Source organism: Peromyscus californicus, unplaced genomic scaffold (assembly GCF_007827085.1).
Source record: "Peromyscus californicus insignis strain IS unplaced genomic scaffold, ASM782708v3 Scaffold_18__1_contigs__length_77618521, whole genome shotgun sequence".
NCBI classification, from domain to species: Eukaryota; Metazoa; Chordata; class Mammalia; order Rodentia; family Cricetidae; genus Peromyscus; species Peromyscus californicus.
The window spans coordinates 52,969,832-52,987,561 of NW_026294480.1; the positions used below are offsets into that span (position 1 = coordinate 52,969,832).

The 17,730-nt window shown below is 46.7% G+C and overlaps 1 protein-coding gene across 1 annotated transcript in view; it reads right to left on the reverse strand.

Moving 5' to 3' along the window:
- Nln (neurolysin) overlaps positions 1-17,730 on the reverse strand; it is a 101,233-nt gene that overhangs the window by 59,663 nt on the left and 23,840 nt on the right. The window contains exon 2 of the mRNA XM_052743413.1: positions 1,488-1,750. Coding sequence (XP_052599373.1) covers positions 1,488-1,750 — 263 coding nt within the window. The remainder of the gene's footprint in view (positions 1-1,487; positions 1,751-17,730) is intronic.

Genomic DNA, 17,730 nt, shown 5'->3' on the forward strand with positions numbered 1-17,730 from the left:
ATACATAATATACAATTTTATATATATAATATACAAAATTTATATACATAATTTAAGTGAAGCCTGGGTACACAGCCAAGGTTGTTTAGTCATACTTATCCTACAGAAATATGCCCAATTCTTAAGAAGTAATCAGAGTAAATTTTTCATTTGTATAAGTCGAAGGACATGTTTAAAAACAACACAGAGCCGGGCGGTGGTGGCGCACGCCTTTAATCCCAGCACTCGGGAGGCAGAGCCAGGTGGATCTCTGTGAGTTCGAGGCCAGCCTGGGCTACCAAGTGAGTTCCAGGAGAGGCGCAAAGCTACACGGAGAAACCCTGTCTCGAAAAAAAAACCAAAAAAAAAAAAAAAAAAAAAAAAAAAAAAACAACACAGATGAAGACAGAGAAATGAATAAAGAAAAATCAACTGTAAAGAGCCTGCCATCGAGACACTAATCATTGGGATGAGTGGTTTCATGTGCTGAGTCGGAGAGCGTTGTGGATGAGACTAACCATGAAGTTGGCCAAATGGCTCACGGGCCTCCACAGCAGGTAGCCTCACCTAGTCAACTGAGGGCCTGACCAGAACAAACACTGAAGTCCAATCTTCTAGGAGGCTGACTCTCCATGTCACACACAGCTCCTCCTGGGTCTTGGGACTGCAGGCCCACACTACATAGCTTAGCTTTGCTACCTTCCACGCTTATGTGAGCCGGCTGTCCCAGAGAGAAATCTCTCCACATCTGTGCATATACCCAATGGCTCTGCTTCCTGGAGAATCACGACAGATACAACATCATTAACACTGTCTTGCAGTTTTCCTTCTCTCTGTGTGTTTTCTGTTGTTGTTGTTTTTGAAATGAGGTCTTAGTCTATAGCCACACCTAGCCTGATACTTACTACACAACAGTAGCTGGCCTTAAACTCTCAGCAATCCTTCTGCCTCAGTCTCCCAAAGGCTAGGATCACAGGTTCCTTCTGTATGCTTTTCTCCTATGCTGTGATATACTCTTTCTAGCCATGATTTTAATGGCTACAGGGAGTTACAAAGGATGGATGTTTCATCATTTATCCAACTACCAAATCGTGACTCTAATTCTACAATAATGTGATTATCAGCTGCCATTTAGAGCGTGTGTCGGAGCCTTTGTTATGAAACAGTACCTATTTATACATTAACTTGTATAGGAATCCTGCCATTATTATTTCACTGGAATGAATTTCTAGATGTAGAATTTCTGGGTGAGGGTACAAGAGAGACTCTTGGTAGTTCTGATGTGCAGAAAAGAGAGTGCACACCGTGCAGGTGAGGAGTGTGCACACCGTGCAGGTGAGGAGTGTGCACACCGTGCAGGTGAGGTGAGGTGAGGTGAGGGAGTGCAATAACCAACCCTGTGTGAGAGTTAATTTCTTGTAAACTGGATAACTGACTGTCCGGACAAAAAGGGTGAAATGGCTGGAGATTCTGCAAAAGGAAACACGGGTGCTCACATCTCCACCCACCTATGTACTTGACTTCCACATCGGCCAGCACCTGCAAACAGTTCTCGTAAGTTACGTCCTTCAGGTCGATCGTCCCCACAGCGTCGTACACCTGCTTGGTCTGTGTGATGAGCTCTTCTGTCCTCATCCTGATCTGCTCTGGAGAAAGGTCCCATCTTAGCACGTTCCTGCCAGCAGCGGTGGCGTAGGAAGATGCAGCCTGAAGCGGAGACACCAGCTCTCTTCCCAACGTCATTCTGAGCAGAATCCGGGAACCACCAGCTCTAAAAGGAATTGGAAAAAAAGAATAGAAATTAAGGACTTCTGTTGGCCAGAGGTTAAATATAAACATATAATGAAATGAGATAGCAGGTAAGACCTTTTCAAAAAAGAAACCCTTTCCTAAAGGAAAAAAATGAGTGAAAATGTCCTTTATTTTCTTGCATAATTATAGTTTTAGTGGAATTTTTACTATGCAGACATGGACTTGAGTATATGAAATCATGTGAAAGAAAGATAGCTGTCAGATATATGACAACTGTCCTTTAAAAACTAAACTAATTGGGGCTGGAGAGATGGCTCGGGAGTTAAGAGCACTGGCTGCTCTACCAGGGGACCCGGGTTCAATTCCCAGCACCTACATGGCAGCTCACAATGTCTGTAACTCTAGTTCCAGGGGATCCAACACCCTCACACAGACATACATGCAAGCAAAACACCAATAAGATAAATAAATAATTTAAAAATGAAACTAATCTATCCTGTGCAAGTTTCTATCTACTGTGTACATAGATTTTTTTTAAATTACAGGTTTTGCTAAAGAACATTACAAATATTCTTTTCATGTAAGATAACAATCTCCCCCATAATTTTATATAAATAAAATAGTAATTTGTATCTGATATATACATCACATTGTAACAAAAGAAAAAACTGTCAGTAAAGAGACCAGCCCTTATTCTGTTAGATACCCCAACTAAAGCTAGTGACACTTCGCTTGTGTGTGTATCTCCTTCTCTCTTCTCCCCAACTTCAACCCTTGCCCCAACTCTACAGCTTAGAAATGAAAAACATCATATTTAGTAGCTAACAATTACGTAGTGAATGTTTCGGCCCTGATCCTTCGAAGACACGTCCTGTGGTCACTCTTAGTCTACTAAAGAAAAAAACAAACAAACAAACAAACAAAAAAACAATGTGAGCAGGTTAAGTAATCTGCCCAAGGCCACTCAGCTAGTCAGTGAGAGCTAGGACTAGAAACCAGGCAGTAAAGCTTAACTTCTCTTAGCTCAGAAGATCCACAAACAGCCTGGAGGGAAGCAGGGCGTTATTCCCTGTTAACTGGAGAGGTAACTGAGGCCCAGAGGCTAACTTACATGTTTAAAGCCATCTGCCCAACAGAACACATACTACATATGTGCAGCCACTGTGAGGGGCACTGAGGGTAAAATCTGATCGCCCGGCCCTGATGGTCTGATAAGGAACAAAAGCCACAGCAATAAATGAAATTTATTTATTACACTGCTTTGTGATAAGCGTTACAATAGGCAGGCAGAGGGAACTCTGAAAGACTACAGAGGGGATACCTAGTCTGGAAGATGGTGTGAAAACGAAGGTCCTAGAATACTGAACAAGTCAAACTATCCGAAGTCCAAAGAACACGTGCCGGAGAAGGCTGAAGATAAAGAGGAAGTAGCCAACGCAGGCCTTAGGAATCAACAGAAACACTGAACCTTGTTCTGTGGCTCAGGTCGGTCTGTTTTGGTTGGTTTTGTCTTTTCTGCAGCGCTAGAGATTGAAACCTGGACCAAATGCACTCCGTGAGTGCTGTACCCCTGAGTCCTACTCCAGCCCTGCTCTCAAACTTACTCTGAAGCTAAGAAAGCCACCGACTGGCTTTCATTAGGTGAGAGACCCGGTAAGCTTTCTATCTGAGAGAATTCTCCCATTTCTCCAAATGAAGAAGGGATCCTGAACTAGAAAATGGGAGAACTGGACTGATGTAAAATCGAGGTAGAGACGACCATATCTTGGTATGAAGAGCAGGGGAAGACTCCAGGGCGATGCTTGTGCTTCAGGGAGCGCATGCTGTGCATGGACGTCTGAAGTGGCAGGAAGTGGAACTCACTGATACTGAAGGTAATGAGCCAAAGCATGGCGTGAGGAGAGGAGAATGCCCCGGCTCTAACTACATCATCAGTGAGGTGAGGGAAAGAAGGCCAAGAGGGGTTGGGGAAGCCAGGAAAGTGAGCAATGAGACACGAAGTATGTCTGCCACAGAGTCAACCGAGTGGACGGCAAGAGGCTCAGTGGCGCTAACTAAAGGAAGGCAGTTCATGGCTTTGGCCGAAGCCATGATCTGGGGGTGCTGGGGTGACCCTGGAGAAGGGGGAGAATGGGGAGACGATCTGGGGGTGCTGGGGTGACCCTGGAGAAGGGGGAGAATGGGGAGATGATCTGGGAGTGCCTGGGTGACGTTGGAGAAGGGGGAGGACGGGGAGATGATCTGGGGGTGCTGGGGTGACCCTGGAGAAGGGGGAGGACGGGGAGATGATCTGGGGGTGCTGGGGTGACCCTGGAGAAGGGGGAGGATGGGGAGATGATCTGGGAGTGCTGGGGTGATCCTGGAGAAGGGGGAGGATGGGGAGAATGGGGAGATGATCTGGGAGTGCTGGGGTGATCCTGGAGAAGGGGAGGATGGAGAGATATCTGGGAGTGCTGGGGTGACCCTGGAGAAGGGGGAGGATGGGGAGATGATCTAGGAGTGCTGGGGTAACCCTGGAGAAGGGGGAGGATGATCTGGGAGTGCTGGGGTGACCCTGGAGAAGGGGGAGGACAGTGAGGGGGAGCACACCTACAGATGTGGCTAGGAAAGCAAGGCAAGCAAGGCGGAAAGGCGCAAGCACAGAAGAGCTGGGATGAGGACGGGAGAGACCTGAACACTGCCTCACCTTCTCTCACAGTGTTTGTGTGAAACTGCCTGAGGCACACTCAAGGTTGGCACTCTATTTTTTGGTATATTTTCACACACACATACACCCCTTTTTTCTTTTTTTTTTTTTTGTTTTTATAATGCTGAATGCTGTTTACTGAAGGAAGGAAGAGGTCTTAAATACAGGCTTACAGCACAATGGGAGAACCCCGGAGGGCAGAAGTTCGCTACCCATGTTTTACAATCTTGCATCTAAGCTGTTAACACCCATTATGCAGGATACACAAACAAGGAACGTCCCTTAAGCATTCAAGAGACACCTTTTTTTTTTCAAGACAGGATTTCTCTGCATAGCCTTGGCTGTCCTGGAACTCACTCTGTAGACCAGGATGGCCTCAAATTCAGAGATCCACCTGCCTCTACCTCCCGAGTGCTGGAATTAAAGGCATGTGCCACCACCACACTGCACAGCTACATTTCTTTTGTTATCAGTAGAATAAGATTAAGACTGTTCCAAAACCTGCCCATATGTATTAAGGTTGTAATTTAAATATTTATCTAATTAAATGTATTGAAATAAAGAACCTGTTTTTTTTTTCCCTGAGATAAAATGTTTAAAAACATTTAAATAGGTAGTCACTGAAACATCAATAACAAAAACTGGCCAATGTAAAAAATTGTGTAAGAAATATAAAAATTTAGATGGCCCCTGAATTCATATTATTTAATGTGTCATTAAATTCTCATTCCTTCAAAAAAATTAACAGGGGAAATCAAAGATGCAGTTTAGGCTCAGGAACTAAGTGTGTCGACGGCTCCTGAGGAGGATCCAAGCTGGGTTCTCCCAGTAGCCATGTTGGGCAGATCATGACTGCTTGTGACTCCACCTCCAGGGGATCTGATGTCCTCTTCTGGATTCTGTGGGCACTGCACTCAGGTGCACATCCCCCTCACCCCAAACTCATGGATATACATATAATTAAGAAACAAAACAACAGCTGGGCGGTGATGGCGCCTGCCTTTAATCCCAGCACTCAGGAGGCAGAGCCAGGCAGATCTCTGTGAGTTTGAGGCCAGCCTGGTCTACAGAGCAAAATCCAGGACAGGCACCAAAACTTCACAGACAAACACTGTCTGGAAAAAACAAAAACAAAAACAAAAACAAACAAACAAACAAACAAGACAATAAATCTGAAAAAAATGTGGTTTATAGTATATGCAAAGGCAAGAGTGAGAAATAAGAATCCAAGTCCTTACAGACCTAAAAGGCCTTAGTCTCACAGCAGAGATCTGAACTGATGTTTAAAAAATAAATGTTTTTATGATTTTACTTGGAATCAAAATGTTCCATCAATTAAAAGATATACATCACACAAGGTCCCTACAGCTTCAGAAGAGAATGGGATATAAAACACAGGCAGGGCAGTTTTAGAGAAAGGAAACTCCGGTCTTGGTAAAACGAACAGTACAGGCAAAATGGTAGTAGTGATGAGACAGCAAAAACGAGAAACTTGACTGTAAGAATTCAATGGCGCTGGGAGTGGTGGTGCACGCCTTTAACCCCAGCACTCGGGAGGCAGAGGCAGGCGGATCTCTGTGAGTTTGAGGCCACCCTGGTCTATAAATCAAGTTCCAGGGCAGCCAGGGCTGTTGCACAGAGAAACTCTGTCTTGAAAAACAAACAAAAGAAGATTCAACGGCTGGGGCGGAAGAGATGGATCAGCAGTTAAGAACACTTCCTGCTCTTCCAGAGAACCTACACACAACTCCCAGAGCTCATGCCAGGTGGCTCACAACTGCCTGCAACTCCAGTTCCAGGAAATCCTACACCTCTGGTCCCTGAGGGCACAACATGCACACCCACGTGCACACACTAAACAAACAAATAACAAATAAGTCTTCAAGATAAAATGAACTCAGAAGCAAAGCAGTATAAGCTGCAGGGAATTTCCCTTAAATATTTGGCTGGTAAGTTAGCTGCAGAGCAGAAATGACTTGAGTCCAGTTTGGATAGACTGTGTGAACACTGGAGTCGGCAGCCTCTTGGCTGGACCTGGGAGTAGAAGACCAAACCAGAAACCAGTCTTTAAAAATGGAGGGGACCACCACCTTGTTGGAAGAGGACAGCAAACACAGACTACAGAATGGCAAAGCCAGACTGGGAACTTCCAATGGCTTCTTTGTCTCTGGGGATCAACCCTAGGCCCTGTGCATGCGGGTGCGGGTGTGTGTGTGTGTGTGTGTGTGTGTGTGTGTGTGTATGTGTGTGTGCGCGCTCTGCAGGAGTTTTACAATGGTGGAGACTTTAGTCTGGAGTGGTACTGCAGGCCGATGTGGCAGCTGGGGAGCAAGGGCAGGTATGCCCCTTATTTATAGTAGTGTAAGTGTGGAAAGGAGAACGATAGAGGGGGATATTTTCTTTATGGTCAGGTAGATTCTAGTAACGGCCAGAAATGAAAGGCAGAGCCGCAGCAGCCTATGACAAAGCTGGGCTTTCTTTTCCATGGGAGACAGCAATGGTGAAGCCCAGAGTACAGCAGCGGTCAGATGTGCCCGGGCGTCTTGCCATTCATCTTGCCCCTAGCTACACACACTTTTTCTTCGTTTCTCATAGTGTTACATGATTTGTAACTTCCTGAAAACTGACCTAAATTCTTTGAAACACTTGGCAAGTATTTCCTCCCTGTGCACCCAACCCCCATAGTCCAAGTTGTTTTAGGGTGACTGCCCTTAACCCTAGCATGGACCTATGGATGGCTGTGAGAGATGGTCCCATTGCCAGCCCCTGAAGTGGAGGAAGTCTGTGCCCCTGACTGTAGCTGGCAGCTGTCCTAGGAGAAAGAGTAGGATGTGATTTACGATGAGATAAACGCTGTGAATGGTCAAGGGAAGAAACTAAATATTTAATGGTATCACTGAGCCTCTAGATCAACTGACTCTGAAGCCTGACCCAGAGCCAGACTTTCCAGTTGTGTGAGTCAATAAATCCAGTCTATTCTTTAAGACCGTTGAAGTTGAGTTTTAGATTTCTGGGCTTCATACAGAATCCCAACTGGTAAAGGAAGAAAAAAATGAAGGAGGAGGAGAAGGAGAAGTAGTAGTAGTATAGTATAGTAGTACTATAGCAGTGGTAGTACAGTAGCAGTATAGTAGCAGTAGAAGGAACAGCAGCAGCAGCAGCAGTATAGTAGTAGTATAGTAGTAGTGGTAGTAGTAACAGTCATAGTGTAGAGGTCAGGGTGTAAGTGAAGGACTGGACAAGGGGGTTTTACAAGCTTGTTGGGCACACATAGGAAGTTCACTGTGGACTTTAACTTTCTAACATAATTATTCCCTGCAAGCCCTCGTGGATACAGTGAGCAGAGGACTCTGAGAAAGAGTCAGCTGTCACCAAGACTGACTGCTTCCACCAAGGTCCTTGTACAGCTGGAAAGGCTGGCCTTGGGGCTGCTGGTCCAGGGCTAGCACATGGGAGAGTACTCTCTGAAACAGGATTTCTGCTCTGTCCCTGTTCTTAGAACAGGTCAGTAACTGTGAACACATTTTCAGTATTGTTAAATAGCTTTCAATAAAATGACATCAGACATTTTCCCTTACTTCCAAATGCTTTTCAAAGGCTGCTGTTTGGTTGTGTCCTATCTGCCCTTAAGGTCCTTAAACTGAGAATGGCAGTGCTCCCATCTGGCCAAAGGGACATAACCCTGCAGTCTCCACTGCAACTACCGAAAGCTGCCTGTTCTTTAACACCATGTTTTCCCTGAATTCAGGGGACCGGAAAGAAGAAATCGGGATGCTACAGCCAACAAGACGTAGTAGGCATTTTACCTTATTATTCCTTTGATCATTTCTTTAGTGCATGTGTGCAGGCCCCCGGGGGCCATGGCACACACATGGAAATCAGAAGACAACTTTCCAGAGGCTGTCACCTCCCACCTTGCTGAGGTGAGTCTCTATCGATGCCTCTGCTGCTGCAGCTCTGCACTCCAGGCTGGCCGGCGGCCTGCAAGCTCCAGGCGAGTGTCCCCACTCTGTCGGCTCCCTCCACAGAAGTACTGGGATTACAGATGCACACTCCTGCATCCAGACTCCCACATGGGTGCCAGGGACTGAACTTGGTTGGGCTTGTACTCAGCAAGCACTTCTACCTGCTCAACTATCTTGTTGGCCAGATAATCTTTTACTTACCTTGGATTTTATCTTAGGATTCCAGAGAAGGCAACTGAGATGGGTGGTTTCCCAACATTCTAGACATTGCCCTGACTAGTTTCTCTTTAAATCATCTCTGCTTTTCCTCTCCTGTCTTCGTTTCTATCCCTCTTCTTTCCCTATGTTACATTTCCAAGTTCTTTCTACATTTTGGATGCCGTATACTAATTTCCTTTGCCCTTCAGCACCTTTGTGGCATTTGAGAGATGCTCCTAGGTGGGGAACAGCACATTTGTGCCATTCTGGGCAACTGTGTTTTTCTTTTGACACTCTTTTGACCCTTGTCCCTAAGGCCTACAAAAGTTGAAGGCAGGAGGCCCAGCATGAGCCCATACTGCTCAATGGGAGTTACTAAGGACGTTATCTGAAAACTACGTCTAGACAAGTCAGAAACCTTATTTTCCAAGTTGAAACATTTCTTCCCTTCTGCAGAATTCCAGGAGGCCCTTTATCACTTCTTTCCTTCTCCACTGTCTCCTTTTCTTCATGGAACTTTAAAAAACTGCGTGAAACTTCTAACGAGGAAATCATCGAGTACCACAGTGGGGCTGACAGGAAGGAGCATGTGTGAGGGCTAGCATCTCCTGTGTGCATCAAACCACTGAGGAGCTCAGGCAAAGGAGGGAAGACAGATGACGTGGACAGGGTCACACACAGGGCCAATGAGCACACCACAGTTAGCTGAGTTAATATTGTAAGACATTTTGTGGACTGTACTTTGAGAAAAGTTCTGACTTGCTGGGTTCATTAGCCTCTGAAGCATGTTGAAGGCCCACCTGTTCCTCCTGCCCAGGCTTCTTTGGTACCATATTTCCCCAAACCTCAGCATCTGTCACCTTGCATGGGAGCCATTCACTCCAGACATTATCATCAACCTGCTCAGGTACCGGACAGTTGTCTTGTACTGTAAACCAGACTGGGATTTTCTCAAGCATCTCATTACTTCACACTTCCCCTAACAAATCCCCACCTCACACAGTGCCCATCACACACGTGAAATGAGCCAGCACTGATCAAACCAAGAAACAGCACTGATCAAACCAAGAAACAGCACTGATCAAACCAAGAAACAGCAGCAACACCGCATCTTCCTTCATTTATACAGGGAAATATTTTTACTGGAGCCAGGACCACATCAAAAGCCCATGTAAAATGCTACAATGCCCACATCACTGTGATATACATTCCTCTAAAGTGTCCCTGGATTATATTACATGGTATGTATATTTCCTGAAAATGGACCCCATTCTTTGAAATAGTTGGAAAATACTTCTAGTTTTTGCCAAATGTTTCTCTGGAGACTCGGGCTAAGGTCTGCATTCAATCAAGTCCTCCCCACCCTGGAAGAGCTGTTCATGGTTAGTTATTTCTGGTCTGGCTCTTTTGTCAGGATCCCCCTTTAGTCCCGATTTTACTGTTCCTAGAGCTCTCTTTTTCACCCATTGCTCTGACTGGATTATCTGTCTTTACAGCTCAGCGGGCCATAACTCAAGCCTAGGCTCCTTCTGCAGCACAGGACTCTTTAAATTTTATTTTAATTCTTTGGTTTTAAAGACAGGTTCTCACTGCAGCCCACCCTAGTTTCAAACTTGCAGTTGTCCTGCCTCAGCTTCCTGATTTGATGGAATTACTGGCCCGGGCTCCTTTATTTTTGAGTTCTCCAGTTCCAGACAGAGCCCAGCCCCGCACCTCCCAAGGCTCACTACTCAACCCACTTCCTTCACGAAGCCTGCAGCCACCCACAGCACCTTCCACAGGACTCCTGCTGTCCAGCACAGGAGTCACCCACTGCTATTCAAACGGAGAGTACCATAAAAGGAACAGCTGCAATAAAACCCATCAAATACTCAGCAGCCACTTGGAACGAGTGGATACCACACTGGACAGACAGTACTGACAGCATTTCCACCCAGTAGCCAGGTCCCATGAACAGCCCAGTCTAGATGGCCTCAGTCCTGAAACGCTACCTGCCCGTGTGAGGTGCGTCTAACAGCCTTGACTGTGTTATCCCAAGGCTACAGCTTCCTATCCAGCTCTGTGCCTTCTCTGGAAGGAAAAAGGGCAGAGAAAGACAAGAACCCTAGGGGCAGGTAGTGTTAAAACCCCCACCCACTCCTCACAGTGCTGAGAAATAAGAATGAACATTGCTTTCAAGAACACGGTGCGAGGAAAAGACTCGAGTCCGTCCTGGGAGCAGCAGGGCCAGGCACCGACAGCACAGCTGGAACAGACATATCAGCCAAGCACTTCAGAGAACTGGTCCCTTTCCGGGAAGTGTCTAAAGACTATGTAATTACATAAAGACCAGCAACTCTGTGAAAGGGCAGGAAATGAATGCTGTATGGATGTGGGTGTTATGGTGTTTCACACCGCTTTATTTTTCTAAGAGATTATTTACATCTTATGCCCTTAATTTTAAAGATTTAATTGAAAAAAATGAACACAACACACACACACACACACACACACACACACACACACACACACACACACACACAGACTGCACTGTCCTGATTAGGCAGAAGAGGGGGGTTGGATCCCTGGAGCTCTAGTTACAGGTGATGGTGAGCTGCCTGACTGGGTGCTAAGAAATGAACTTAGTCCTCTGCAGGATCAGCACACGCCTCGGAACCATCTCTCTTTGCTCTCAACATTTTATTTTATTTATTTATTTGAAATAAGGTGGCCTGGAACTTGCCATGTAGAACAGGCTAGCTTGGAACTCAAAGATCCACCCTCCTTTGCCTTGTCTGCTAGGATTAAAGGCATGCACCATTACACCTGAGAGACTAAAAATTTTGTTTGAAAACTTTTTTTTTTTTTTAAAGATTTATTTATTATGCATACAGTATTCTGCCTGTGTACCAGAAGAGGGCACCAGATCTCATTACAGATGGTTGTGAGCCACCATGTGGTTGCTGGGAATTGAACTCAGGACCTCTGGAAGAGCAACCAGTGTTCTTAACCTCTGAGCCATCTCTCCAGCCCATGTTTGAAAACTTTTTAAAATTATGTGTCTGTGTGTGCTTGAGGGTGGGCTTATTTATGTGATTATACTCTTAATTTTTTTTTTTTTTTTTTTTTTTTTTTTTTGGTTTTTCGAGACAGGGTTTCTCTGTGTAGCTTTGCGCCTTTCCTGGGACTCACTTGGTAGTCCAGGCTGGCCTCGAACTCACAGAGATCCGCCTGGTTCTGCCTCCCAAGTGCTGGAATTAAAGGTGTGTGCCACCACCGCCCAGCATATACTCTTAATTTTTAAAATGAGAGTTAAATCTTACTTTTAACCGTGCTTACCAATATAGATTAAGTTAGAAAAATTTACCTGATAGTTCTTGGTACTTCACTTCAGTTCAACAAATGTGTGTAAACCTACTACTTTCTCTCTACCCACCCCCCAAAATATTTGTGTGTGTGTATGAGAGGGGGACGGGGAGAGAAGAAGTGGTAGAAAAAGAAAGAGAGAGGGAGAGGGAGAGGGAGAGGGAGAGGGAGAGGGAGAGGGAGGGAGAGGGAGGGAGAGGGAGGGAGAGGGAGAGGGAGAGGGAGAGGGAGAGGGAGAGGGAGAGAGAGAGAGAGAGAGAGAGAGAGAGAGAGAGAGAGAGAGAGAGAGAACATCACTCTGTAGAGGGCAACTTGGTAACTTGCAGAGGTTGGTTCATTCCTTCCATCATGTGGGTCTTGGGGTTCAAACTCAGGTCATGAGGCTTGGTGGCAAGCTCCTTTATCCTGAGCCATCTACCTTCCCCTTCCACCTGTGAACGCCCCTTCATGCCACACATTCTGTCCCTACCCCCACTGCTTTGCACTCTAGCTGGTGAACCTCCCTCCCCAACACTCAAGCTTCCCTTCACCCCAACCGTAGCACAGAGCACTGCATTTTCCACTCTGTCCCAACAGAAATCTGCTGCTGTGGTTTGGATTAACTGTTGTTCTTTGTGTCTTGAGACAGGGTCTCTCTATGCAGTCCAGGCTAGCCGGGAAGTGCTATATTGCCCAGGTTGACATCAGATTCATATTCCTGCCTCGGCCTTCCAAAAGCCCTTACAATCCCCAAGAGGGATTCAGGCATGTGCCATCTTGCCAGGCTACAGCTTGGGTCTTAAATATCGCCCCAAACTAAAGGTTTAGTTTTTGATCCCACGGTGTTCCTGGGGAGGTGGGAAACCTTTAGGGGACGGGCAGCAGTGGAAGGATGTTGGCAAACGTGGTGTGATGATTAATACTGATTGTCCAGTTGACAAGTTCTAGAATCACTCATGGCACATCTAAGATTATTTAGATTAGGTTAACTATGGTAAGATGACCCACCCTAAATATAGGTGGCACCATTCCATGGGCTGGGGTCCCAAAATGAAGCCTTCCTTCTTGGACTGCCTGTCACACATGAAGGAAGTCATTGGCACAGGGAGAGTGCCCTCAGGGAGGGCTGGAGCCTCAGACCCTTGACTTTCTCTGCTCCCCAGCCTCCCCGAGGCAGACAGACCCCCTCTGGCATACACACCAGCTATGCTGCACTTTGGCTGTGAGAGGCCAAGGTAACAGCCTCAAGCAAGCAGGGACTGAAACTTTCGTACCCATGAACCGAAACAGAATTTTCTTCCTTTGACGCTGCGTGCCTCAGGATTTCTGTCATAGCGACAGAGAGATGACAAACACATCAGGATTCCTGGGGACTGGGTGGCTCCATCCACCAATGAGGTGACTCATTCTTTCGAGTTCCTTATGCAAGCAGACCTTGACAAAGTCTGCCCTTGAGCTCTTTAAAGGGTTTCCCAGTCATCACTGCTCACCCTGACCCTCCAAGGCTGCTGCGTTCCTTCCTGCTGTCTCTCACCACCTCTCTCTCGCTGTCATCCTCCAGCCTCTGTCCTTCGCTCACATGTACAGGCTCCCCCCTCTCTCTGTGTTTCTCTGTCTGACACACACACACACACACACACACACACACACACACACACACACACACACACACACACGTCTTCATCTCAATAAAGCAAAATCAAATCTCCCTGACCCTGGGACTCCATCAGACACCACTCCCTTGTCTTCCCTCAAAAGATCTCTAAGGATGGCACAGTCATCCTGTCTTCACCCCTCCTTTACCCTCGGTCCTGGCCTCAGAAAAAAGGGAACTGCTTTCACCAGGCTCCCTAATGGTTTCTAAGAAATCTCACTACATTTTCTAGTACTTATCTTGATTTTTTAAAAATATATGACAGTAATTCCTATTCATTCCCCTTTTTAAAAAACACCACCTTCCCCAATGCTTGAACTTCGATTTTTGACACAGGGTCTTTTTTTTTTTTTTTTGGTTTTTCGAGACAGGGTTTCTCTGTGTAGCTTTGCGCCTTTTCCTGGAACTCACGCTGTAGACCAGGCTGGCCTCGAACTCACAGAGATCCGCCTGGCTCTGCCTCCCGAGTGCTGGGATTAAAGGCGTGCGCCACCACCGCCCGGCGACACAGGGTCTCCTTACGTAGCCTCGGCTGCCCCCAAACTTGCAATCTTCCTGCCCCAGACTCCCATGAGCTGGGATTAAAGCATATACCATCACACCAGCCTTTCCCCCTTTCTCTGAACCATCCCGTGCCCTGGCTTCTGTGATGACCGCTCCACTTTTAATCCTTGTCTGGCTGTTTCTTCCCAACTCCACCCTCTCTGGCACTTCACTGTCCCAGCTCCTTTTCCTTAGGTTTTTTGGGATTTGGTTCCGTCACTCTGCCTTGTTTTCATTGTACGCCTTCCCTCTTCCACCTGGATGACTCCGCATGCTACCGCTGGTCACAGACTCCACATCTGTGCCTTGGAACACATCTCCCGAGATCTAGACTCCTATTTCTACCTACTGTTTAGCTCCACTGGGATATTAATGACCACTTCAGATCCGGATGCCCTAAGGTACACTGACATCTTGCTTTTACCCCAGATCAAATCTGCCCCTCCCCGCCCCCATTCCACACACCAATCCTTACTATGCACTCAGCTATCTAAGCCAGAGGCAGAATCTTTCTGGATGTCTTTGGATTGACTCTCCAGACTGCCTGTGAGCTTCCTAAAACGCAGATCTAATCACAGCACCCCCTTTCAGCGACATCCTTCCCCAGAGACTGTGGGGTCAGGTGCCAAGTGCTCAGCTTCACACACAGGCCTTTCTGCAGCTGCCCACACCTGGGCATCTCACAGGCCTTCTCAATGCCACCCACTGTCCTGGAATCTGTGCTGCACACGTGACGAAGGCCTTTGCAGCATCCTCCTTTTCTTTGACGACTAACCATTGTCTTCTTCACCTGAGGGACCTTCATCTCTTCCTTACAGATCTCAGTTCAGACCTCATCTTTTTCCGCAAAGCTTCCTTGAACAACTCAGACCAATTCAGGAGTTCTCTGTGCTCCGACACCACCTCAGCTCACATGTACCAACAGAGGACTTGCCATGTCAACCAGCATCTGCATCCTCACATGTCTCCAGCACGCCTTAAACAGAGGCTTGGGTTTAGTGACATTTGCAAGCCTAGAATCTGTCATCATTTTGCAATACTTACATATTGTTTAACTGGTGTGTTTGTACAGCCATATGTTTGGAGAGATGGATCAGGGGTTAAGAGTGATTCCTGTTCTTCCTGAGGACCCAAGTTCAGTTCCTAGCCCTAACAATGACTTTCAACTCCAACCCCATGGGACTGAATGACCTCTTCTGGCCTCAGATGACACTCATACTCACATGGCACATGCTCACACTAATAGACACATACATGCAAATAAAAATTAAGAAATTCAAATGTTTCTTAGGCTTATTTGTTCAATACCCTTCTTCTATTATTTACACCCTGGTAGTTCCATGAGCACGTGACTCCAGAGAATATCATGCAAAGCTCTGAGCACCTGGTGATGGCAATGCAGCCTTGACGTGCAGGATGTGAAGAGTGAATGGACTGCTGCCCCCAGGAATCCTGTGCAGGAGTGCTCACCCGCCCTGCACGCCCAAGCCTCCACGTGCAAAGTTACAGCCCTCATTGGTGAGCATCTAGTCACCACTGTTCCAATAGTGAACCTCCTTGTTCACTTAAGGATCTTTTTATTTGGTTTAGAACTGAAGTATTTAATAAACAGAATGTTCTGGATCTAGAATTGAATGCCTTGGCCCAAGTCAAATTCTACCAATAAACACAGCTATGTTTCATTAAAAATAGCTTTTGATAAAGTTCTTTTTTTACTCTGAGGATTTAATGTGCAGAAAGGCCATTTCTGTTTCGTTTCTGAGTTATTAAGCATGACAAAGTACCCATTTCTATCTTTTTTCCATCTGTTTTGAAAGAAGTCAGTTGATGGGGTTCGGCCTTTACGCCCCCACACTCCCACGTCCAGTCCCTCCAGTCTCTCACCGGCTCTGGCTCCCCGTCTAGAAGTGCCCTGGTGAAAGCAGCTTTTCCGGTCTTTCCAGATTCTCTTCACTTTTCTCTTTAAAAACAGTTATTACCGTCTTTGTTTAACTATCGAGGTGCAGCGCTGGGAGGGGGCCGTACCCACGCTCCAGCCCTGGCCCCTTTATCCGTGCATGCAGCCCTGGTCCCTTTATCCGTGCATGCGCAAACACTGCTCTGAAGACCCAAACCCAGGGCCTTGTGCTTGCTAGGCAAGCACTCTACCACTGAGCTGAATCCCCAACCCCAGCTCTGTCCTTTTCATGGCATCTCTCCCTTCACCCCGCTGATGCTCAACTTGGTGTCTCTTCATCTTACTCCCTCCTGTCTCAGGGCTTTGGGGACCACCCACAACTACCTACTGCATATCAATAGCCTGCACCTGGATCTCAAGTCACAGCTGTACACCCACAGACACCTCAAAGGTGTACCAACTATGAAGGTCCATCGTCCTCAAGAATTTCCGCCTCCATTGGCTCCTCTCCACCTAGGCATCTGAGCTAGAAACTGGTCACATGGACGGCTGGTGTGCACCATCAACGCCAGTGCTTATGAGGAGACAAACACTATGCTATAGGTTTATAAGCACTTTCTTATTTAACTCCCCCACCAAGCCAAAGGCAGGTATTATCAACTGTATTTTGCAGGACAGACAAGTACAGTAATGTGCTCAGGTCACAGAGCAGGTGTGGAGCTACACTCCTGACTCTGCTCTATTCAAGCTGCAACTACAGCCCCCAGAGGGAAAAGGTCAAACTTCTCACCAGGGCACTTCCCCACATTTAAACAGGGAGAGAGCAGTAAGCTACAGAGTGGAGACATACACTGTTTGTCTGATGTCTTATCTCTACCATTCCCGAGGGATCGCTGCCAGGACTGAGGAGGAGTGTCCCACTTTAACTTCCATCCGGTCCTGAAAAACAGGCTGTGTTGGGCTGGGCAGCCTTCAGCCACCCATTTCCTAAGGGTGAAACAACTCCAGCCGGGCCCACTTGGACAGCTGCCCTGTGCAAGCTCTCTCTCTTTCCCAGAGCGTCTGTCGGGGTTCTTAGGTAATCAATAAACCACCTGAAAGATGCACTTGCAGGATGCAGCACCTCTTTCTCAAAGCACCAAACGGAAGAGACTTAGCAGAGGCCCTCTAAGAGATCTTCCAGCAAGCTAATGACGGGGATGAACATCTTTTCATTGAGTTGGACATTTTGGATATATAGTGGATTGTGATGATGGACAACCTGGGCCTTACTAAAAGTTGGGCTGGAGAGATGGCTCTGTGGTTAAGAGTGCCTACTGTGTGCCGGGCAGTGATGGCACACGCCTTTAATCCCAGCACTCGGGAGGCAGAGACAGGCGGATCTCTGTGAGTTCAAGGCCAGCCTGGTCTACAGAGTGAGATCCAGGAAAGGCGCAAAGCTACACAGAGATACCCTGTCTCAAAAAAAAAAAAAAAAAAAAAGTGCCTACTATTCTTACAGAGAACCTGGATCCAGTCCCTAGCACCCATATATGGTGGTTCACAATTGTAACTCTAGTTCCAGGGGATTAAACACCTCTCCAGAACTCCTCAAGCTCCTAAATGCATACATGAACACGTAAAATAGGTATATTTCTTTAAGTCCCAAAAGGTGGTAGCTGCTAAATCTTACAAGAAACTGGTTTGTCTCTCTCACTCTATAGGCAGAACCCCAGAATTTGGTTCTCTCCTT